The following is a 9,402-nucleotide window of genomic DNA, read 5'->3' on the forward strand; positions in this document are numbered from 1 at the left end:
CAATTGTTTACCAGTTATGCCCGAGAGATCATTTTTCTTTACAACTCTCAACTCTTAACTTCATGATCATATCACAACTCTAACCAACAATTAGATATTATTATCAATCTTTAATGCTAAATGTCTTATCAAACACCATCTGTTTTGCCAAAAAGATATTTTTTAATCGACAATCAAGCACCAGAAACCAATTATTTTTAAAAAAAGAAACATATTTTACAGAAAATTACTAATTTTCCTGAAATTGTTTTCCAGATCATACCAAATACACAACAAGAAGATGCTTGAACGTACAAAGTTGCCAGACTGGTGAACACGAAAATAGCCAGGAAAACCAAGTTCCAAAACACTTGATATAAATTCATACATATCAGAACTCAGCAGCATGCCAATTACCCCAATACAGTACTCGTCAAATCATCATGTGTTAATCTCTGCATGTAACTCATCACAATCCAAATAACAGGCAGACATTAATTTCATAATGCAAGTTTCAAATGAACATCAATGTTGGCTGTCGAGGGAAGGAGAAAAAATTTAATTTGGTGATGTGCTACATAACAGGATCAACAATCATTTCTAAGAAGTAAACCAGGTAGCCAGAAAAGAGAAATCACAAAAGTGTCCACATAAAGAGAAGTAGAGCCAACGCCATCCTTGTATAGCCAAGTTGTCGTTCTGCACCTCCGTAGTATGGCTCTATCATGAGCCCATACCGGCAAGTACCAGTTGATGGATCTGACTTTGTGACAGTTCCAAGCCCTTGGAACTTGCAAGCATCGTCAAGCTGATTGTTTATCTGGTAGTAGCTGTTGAACGCATATGAAATATTTCCACGTGCATCCAAACCTCCACAAGATGTTCCATACCCGAGACTCGTGCAGTCAGCAAGTCCACAAGCATAGCTCATGCTAGGCGCAATCTGGGGATCATCCACCTTAGCATTGGGTTTGAACACACACCACTTCCTCTCCAAATATTTCACATTTTTAGCTTGAACTAAAGCCCCTGAATTTGTAGTGCCAAGATTTAGCGAGTATTTGGGTAGGCCATCATATGTAAATATTCCCCAGTGACGTTCAAAATTTCCAGGTTGAATGCTCTTAGCATCCTCATCAATTAAACTAAAAAGATAGGCATCAACAGGCCCAGGCCTCATAGGGGTGCCTTTTCCTTCTGATATATGCTGCATGAATCCTTGGTTGAATCGCTGTGCAAGTTGTGCGTTAGCATTGCGGTCACCATCAGTGGGCCAACCAATTTCTCCGATTATTATAGGGACGTTCCCAAACCCATTCTTCTGTAAAGCCCACACAAGAGTATCGTGATTTGCATCAAACATGTTGGTGTAGGTTGTCCCACCATCATTTAGAGGTGTTGCATTTCCATCAAAGAAGGCATATTCAACTGGAAAGTTGGGGTCATTATAAAGGCTTATGAATGGATAGATATTGATAGTAAAGGGACAACCATTGTCGCTTAAGAACTTGACAAGTTGGCTCACAAAGCCATGGATAGCAGCTCGAAAATCACCACCTGATGGCAAGCCACTGGAGCTCTCATAAACATCAGCATTGAGGGGGCAAGTAACCTTTACTTTATTACCGAGGCCAGCTTTTACGAGTGCAGTTTGGACATTTTGCATAGCAGGAAGAGTTGTTCGAAGGTAAGTTCCATTGTAGGTTGTCAAGTAAGGTTCATTTCCAACTGCAACATACCTACAACAAAGTCAAAAGCTATGTGTAAACATTCAAGCCTAGTTTACTAAATGAACGACATTTAACATTTACTCGGTTAATGAAGCTTATTCTTATCAGGCTCCTGATAACAGACAAACATACAGAAGAATATAGAGCAAAAAGGCAGAGAAAGAACATGAAGACAGAAAAATAATCAAATTGGCTAAAATAAGTTCAACGCGATCGTAGTAACAAACTCAGCTCAGATGATTCAAACAAGGTAAGACTACTTTGGACATGAAACGATGCATAACGCGCAAAAATGAATGCAGGGAACACTCAAATTGACAAAGATAGTTATAGCTGCACATCTGATGTTTTCGCTGATGGGTAATACTGCCCCATCAAACAAATACAAAAGAATGACATTGCAGAAATGACAAAAAACGAATCACGTTATAGATCTGACAGATCACTAGGTCATGTTAGAGCAGCAAAATCAAGCTGGATTATTCTTTCAACTACCAACTAGAAAATCTGATAGGGAATGCTGATTCGCTTCACAGTGGTGGATAACTGGTAAAAACTAGAGTTATGGACCATTGTTACTCGTGCACATTGCAAACAGCTAAGTTGCGCGGACTCTTCAGTTTTGGTACCGCCCCCGTCCCGATACGAGACGGGAGCGGGATACGTCCCGGATTCGGTCAACTGACTTCGGACACTTTGACCGGAGTCCATCGACAAATTTGGGAGAAAAATTGAGATTTTGATTTCTCAAAATCAAAAACAAAACAAATTTAGGAGAATGAAAGGATAATGTCCATCTTGGAGAATGAAAGATTGAATTTGTATAATATTCATGTAAGTTTTTCACAGAATATCTCTCAAAATTTACAATATTTTTATAGCTCTATTTTTTATTAGCCGAATCCCCGCACCAGTATCCATATCCGGATCCGCACCCCCAAATCTTAAAATTTAGATTTTGCCGAATCCGATACTCGGATCCGTCCCCATATCGGATACCCGCACCCGAGTCCGAGCAACTTAAGCGAATAGCACATCATGAAGTGATGTGCAGACCCCTCCTTATGCCATTTGATCATGGACTGAACAACAGAGTGTTTATAAGATAGCATAAATTGAAAATGATTAGAACCTTAGCGACAACACTCGATGCAGTGTGGTAGAAAACTGAGTAAGAGGGTCAACTCCTGCTGGGAATAGAAAACCTTAAGTTTTCTCATTGTGAGTTGAGGTCAACCCTGCTGGGTACAAAAATTTCATGTATTCTCATTGTGAGAAAGGTCACGTCTACAGCAAGCGGATCAGGCATTGACATTGCCCATCATGTTTGAACCCCAAAAGCAACGCTTGATTGACATTTCATTCCACATTACAACCAAACTGTTGGTTTTTTAAAAGATGGGGCAGTAAAAATATTAAAAATATTGATTGAAAATGTCTCTACTTTTTTATTAAACATAGAGGGATTTAAATAGCCAACTTGAGAACATAATCTGCAGAAAAATCTGCATAAGAAGAATTTAAAAAACCCAAAATATCTCAACAAACCTAAAAATGCTAACAGAAATTTAAATTCAAAAAAGTAGATTTATCCTAAAACTAAATAACTTATTATACTAAAAAATTTACTGTAGTAACAGAAAGCAATAAAATTTCAACACTCCTCCTTTGCTTCAATTGCTGCAATTTAAAAAGTTGCTCCTCAATTCTTGCTTCTGTTATTTGTCCTTGAGGATTGTTTTGAGCATCACTGAAATTGCACACATTTGTAGTGTAGTTCTTTTTCTTCTTTTCTTCTTTTTTTTCGTCTTATAGTTTTGTGCATAAAAAACACCCTTAGTGACCTTGTCCTATCTAAAATCTCTTTTGAAAGTATTTGATTCTGGACAATGATAGGATTTTCAGGGATTGCTCGTAAGGATTTTTCTTCCATTACAACATTCAATAAATCATAGGTTTTAAGATATGATTTTGTTTTTACTGAGCAAATCCGATAGTTATCGCTAGTGAAAGTTAGTGGGGCATTCAAAGAGAGACTATTGCATGTCATGTTTGAAAATGGGTTTTAAAAATTGATATTGGCTAAAAATGATTTGAAAATGGTTCTTTGGAAGAACTCACAGATCCCGTAAGACCAATGAAGCTCTGATACCACTGTTGGTTTTTTAAAGATGGGGCAGCAAAAATATTAAAAATATTGATTGAAGATGTACTTTTTTATTCAACATAGAGGGCTTTAAATATACTGATAGTTGATTTATTATGAAGCTGTATAGTTCATTTTCGATACCAAATATGTTTTGCAACATGATAGATGCATGTCTGCATATGAATGACAATGACTGAAGTATGTCAGGTATACTATATGTCTTTTATTATGTATGAGAGAATAACATATGAGAGTGTTATACTATAGTTTCATGATAAAGTTGTGATATACTGAATCATGTGTGCACTTTGTGCCTGAGATCAACCCCAAGACTAAGGCTGAGCAACTAGCTGCTGCAGGATTGGACATGTATCTATCTCACCACGCTCCCCTATTCCTATAAAGGCCAGCGGAAGGAATGCTCTACTCATTTTTCTACGGCTCCTTCTAGTTCACCCTTCGACTCTTTCCATTCAAAGAAAAGGTGTGTGTCCTAGGTAAATAGCTCTTTTAATGTTTTGAAAAGGGGATGTTTGCTTTTTGTAATGATAGACCCACGATAGACGGGTCCCTAAGCTTGCTTAAAATTTTCATTTTGGACACTTAATCAAGGGGCCCAACTTATTAAACACCTTATGTCATTGAAAATGTGCATATTGAACACATATCTAACAAGTCTAAGCAAACTAAAGAGCATGAATGTTAATCATCATTGATATGGCAAATAAAAACCAATGGAAAAATGACACATCAACAAAGAAAAAAGAAAAGTCAAAATCCGAAAAGTAAACAGAGAGAGGGGAGGAGTTGACCAGGAAAGAAATTCCGGCAAAGCTTCATTTTTCAAGCAACATTGCTTTTTTCCAACAAGGATGAGTTGCCAATTTTTCTGGCACGGAGTCTTTTATTTTGAAAAAGGAAGAGGAGCAAGGGGTGGCCTAATGAATCTAGAGAAGAAGAGGAGATGAAAAAAATGGCCGGAAATCAACTCTTCCGGCAAAAACTCCATTTTGTTTTCGGGTAAAACACACTAAGTTTTGGGGGAAGATACCCAATTAGCCATGTCATCAAAGCGTGTTCAGCAGGCACATTCTCAACCACATAAGGTGTAAATAGGTTGGATCTGACAGTCTAGATGAATCAGGGGTCGTCTATATATTCTGCCTCCTATTTATTTTGATAAGACTTCTGCTACAACTATAAGATACTTTGAAATGGATTCATCGCTCACAGCGTCGACTAGCCTGATTTCATAGTCACTTATTCCTTTCGAATTTATAGATCTACCATCTTAGAATGTTACGCACGCTAATACTCACCCAAAAACTTTGAAAGATGGTTGCTAATTGCTGGTCATGTCCATAATAATGTTCATATATCAACATACATAAGAACTCTAGTGTACCAACAGCTTTCCTCAAGAAAATTTCGGTCGTGTCCACTTACCTTCAAGTCTTAGTCCATTTTGCCCATCAATTATTAACTACACGACTAGGACAGAATGCAATATTCTCAATCCCAGCGATCCCACGATATCTAACCTATTAAAACCAAGATAATTCACTATTTCTAGAACCTAATGATGGCTTTACTTTGCATGCAATCCTTCTTATATTCTTGCATAAGCTTGTTTCGGTTCCTGAAGTTTCAGAATGTGCTTATGCTTAAGGTTAGGGTACACACAAAAATTTCAAACTGCTAAGAAACTTATATAATGCCAATTCAACAGCTGATACTAGAAAGAATCAACTAATTTGGATCCCTGTGAAGGAGAAGCATTCTTAACTGGGCACTTGCTATGTAATAAATAGGTGATGTCATATCACAAGAACCTCATACCGTTCAAGTAGTCAACAATGTTACGGGTGTAACGAACTGAAAAAAGGAAAAGTGAAAATTCCATAGACAAAATTCACAACACTTCTTTTTTATTATTGTTGAAGAAAATTCACCACACAACTTTGGAGTCTTGTACTTTCTTTGTTCAACATTACAAGGTGATGCTTAGGACGGCAATAGAGACAAATCACTAAAGGGCAGCCCGTTGCACTAAATTTCCGCCATGCGCGAGATCCGGTGAAGGACCGGAGGACCACAAGGGTCTATTGCAGAGGCGGATCTAGGATTTAGATGTTGTGGGTGCCATATTACTTTGAACATATACATGTTCTTATTTATACAGTCTAAATATAGTATATTTATATGGTCCAAATAGAGTAAATATTTAGTCTGTTTGATTAGTTATGTGCTTCTGCTCAAATTATTTGTCTTTCAATTTATACGGACAAATTAATTAAACAAAAAAAAAATGTACTAATTATGACAGCTTGACGCAATAAGGGGTTTCGTTCTAATGGAGAGAAGATTCTCGGAAGAAGAATTATATATATATATATATAAAATGTTGGTGGAATTTTTTATCCTTTAAAATAAATTTTATATTGATAAAATTATCATCAATTTTTTTTAATATTTAGAACTTTAAGATTAACTAAAAGTATAGTTATTAAATCTTTTTTTTATTTGAGTAGAAAGTCCTAAACTTTAAGTTCCAATAAGCTTATATAAATAATTTTCTTATTTAAACTATGTAACATAATTATAGTACCTTTTATGGTAATTTTCCTAATATTTATATTAATTCTAAGAGAATATAATATAAATTGATAATAACGATCATGAACTACCGTGATACTCCGACTAATAAATATGAAGGAATCCTTATTAACTCAAATTAAAATTAAACAAAGAAAGGAAACAGTGAAGTGTAGTTTAGGTTACTTTCGTAATTGTAGTCAAATTGTTGTCTATCTGAAGCAAGAAAGCCAAAACATCACAAAATTGTCACAAGGCCAGTTCGATCCCTCGCCTTTAGGATGACATGGTGATCTTCTACCACTGGTTTGTTGCTCCGGGTGGCAACCCTTTTATTTAACGGATTTCGGGGATATAAATACATATATACATATAATTTCTACCGAAGCTTGCGGGTGGCGTACCACCCCTCGGGCCTTAATAGATCCGCCCCTAGTCTATTGTACACAGCCTTACCCTGAATGTCTGCAAGAGACTGTTTTCACGGCTCGAACCCGTGACCTCAGCAACTTTCCCAGTTATGCCAAGGCTCCCTGGCCCTTCGATAGAGACAAACCACTATTTGGAAGAAAAGAAAGACCGCTAGAAGAACAAAGACAATTCAAAGAAGTGTGTTTTTAGGCACATTTGATTAAGTAAGAGGAATATGAAATTATCGCATACCAGTGAGATGATATACTATAAAAATCTTGTTTCATATATTCTTTTCGGTGTAAAGAGAGGAAACCAGTGTGTATAGATAATGAAGATAACTTCATTAATGATATGATGTTGAAAATCAGTACTTTTCATACCACAGTGTTGAAGCAAAAACACATCTCAAAAGGCAAAAGGGAAGAGAGCATTTAGATAAAACTAAAAAAGAAGAAATCTTTCACCTGATGTTGACATTGTTATTAGAGATGTGGACAGAAACATTTTTAGAAACCCATTTCTCAGCAGCTTTCAAGCTAGCCAAAGTGGAAAGCAAATCATTAGGAATACCAACCATAACTTCAAGTTCAGGACCAGCTTTCCCTAAAGCTTTAAGTGTGTCATAATCTGCATCAAATAGCTTAACTTTCCGGATCCCATTTTCTCTTAGCATTCTCACTACTATTTCAGGAGGCAAACGGTGTGTTGATTGAGTTCCCCAATTAGCTCCTATACCACTCACTGGAGAAACCAATACAAGAAATAACACCACCCCAAATGATTTTGACCATGGAAATAACCCCATTTTAGACTTCTTTCCTTTCTATTCACTAAACTAATTAAGGTTAATAGAGTTTTGTTCTATATTCCAAACTGAGCTGTAAGCTACCAAAAACAGTTGATTCTTGTCTTCAAAATCTGAACTTGGACAGCAATGAAAGATTCTTGTTTACAGCTCAAAAAAAAAAAAAACTGTATAGAGTATCACTAAATTTCCACCTCCAAGAAACAGATTGGAAAAGAGAAAAGTTTTGAAATTTTAGTGAGAAGTGGAAGAGGGAATCACCCAAGAAAAGGGTAAAGGGGAGAAAAAATGTTTTTTCCAAAGCCAAAAAGGAGATATTTTTTTATATTTTCTGCAAAAGGCAAATATACGAGACTTATCTATAAGAATAGGAATGGCCCAAGTGAGTCACAAACATTATGAAGTGAATTAGGATTACTAGATATTTAATCCAGTTATGAAACATGAAAAACACAGCTCTAAAAATCCAAAGCGAGAGAGAGAGAGAGAGAACGTGCAATTGTACTTGTGGGTTATTCTAGGGTGAATAATAAAAGCAGAGACAAAGGTCGTGACGGTCTCATTGATATTTTTAAAAGAGTTGTCTATGTCAAAAATCAGAACGGACAATAGTGTTGGACAGTTTCGAGCTATATACAGATATAATTTATGTGGCTCATTTGCTTTATTTTATTTCAAAACTAATGTTATCTTTATATATTTTGTATGCTTTTCATTTTAATATTTTATTTTATTTTTAATAATATTTCTTTAGGTATGATTTTTTATATGTGTAGGAATATACATACTTATATCAAATTTGAAACAATCTCTCATCGATGTACTAAAAAGTTTGTCAAGAATAAGGACAAATATCGTGTTGTGTTTGCTGTTTGGACTTGAACTCTAATGTTTAGATTCAAGTTTCTAAATGCAATCTAGATATACTAAAAAGTTGTCAAGAATAAATGTGAGTATATACATAATCTACACACGCATCAAAATATGCTGATATCTGCAATATTTTACTTCAAATCTTGATAAACAGAAGAGTACACTTCTTTTAACAAGCACATGTCATGTGTTTATATAACTTCCCCTGTTCTTTTAATATTTTCAGTGTTTCTATTTAGATGAGGTAATTTGACTCGGCATAGAATTTAAAAAAAATAAAGATTTTAGAAATTTGTGGTCTTAAAAGCTTAAGAATAAAAGCTTTGTGCGATCATGATATTTGTGTGAATATAAAAGCTTCTCATTACGGGTAAAATTGGTAAAATAAAAAGTTTAAAATTTTCAATTATAGAAATATGTCATTTTTTAAAACGGACTAATAAGGAAAATGTGTCATCTAAATTAAAACAGAGAGAGTATGATTTTTAGCATTCTCGTCAAGAAAATTATTTCATAGCATTATCATAAAAACTATGTGATCAAATTATCTTTCTTTCTTTCTTTCTTAACGAGTAATTAATGCCTTTTTTAGTTTCTAAGTGACCAGTAGTTTAAAAAATCTAAAGTGATTGAGAAAAGCAAATGGAGAAATAAGAACAAAGATAAGAATAAATATAGCAACACATGATAAAAGCATTGAGATATACAATGATATACTCGAAGTATGTACTAACATATTTTGGATCCCCTTGTTATATCAAGAGAACCCGCAAAAGGAAAGAAGAAAAAGACATTTTCAAGTTAAGGCAGTTTTTGTCTGAAAAGTGATTGGCATTTTCTGCAAAAACAGCCTGCGA

At 35.2% G+C, this 9,402-nt stretch overlaps 1 protein-coding gene across 1 annotated transcript; it reads right to left on the bottom strand.

Annotated features, from left to right (window-relative positions):
- Window positions 1-322: 322 nt before the first annotated feature.
- Window positions 323-8,072, bottom strand: LOC104243744 (glucan endo-1,3-beta-glucosidase 6-like). Its single transcript, XM_009798990.2, has 2 exons — window positions 7,332-8,072; window positions 323-1,718 (listed from the first exon to the last, which is right to left on the bottom strand). Exons 1-2 carry the CDS (start codon window positions 7,670-7,672, stop codon window positions 614-616), a joined length of 1,446 nt encoding a protein of 481 aa, XP_009797292.1. The 5' UTR covers window positions 7,673-8,072; the 3' UTR covers window positions 323-613.
- Between the last annotated feature and the right edge of the window lie 1,330 nt (window positions 8,073-9,402).

The sequence above is a fragment of the Nicotiana sylvestris genome, chromosome 5 (assembly GCF_000393655.2).
Source record: "Nicotiana sylvestris chromosome 5, ASM39365v2, whole genome shotgun sequence".
NCBI lineage: Eukaryota > Viridiplantae > Streptophyta > Magnoliopsida > Solanales > Solanaceae > Nicotiana > Nicotiana sylvestris.

Coding starts and splice junctions, on each gene's coding strand:
- LOC104243744 (XM_009798990.2), bottom strand. CDS start 7,672: ATGGGGTTATTTCCATGGTCAAAATCATTTGGGGTGGTGTTATTTCTT. Junction 1,719..7,331: donor AATAACAATGTCAACATCAG/GTGAAAGATTTC, acceptor ACTTTGTTGTAG/GTATGTTGCAGTTGGAAATG.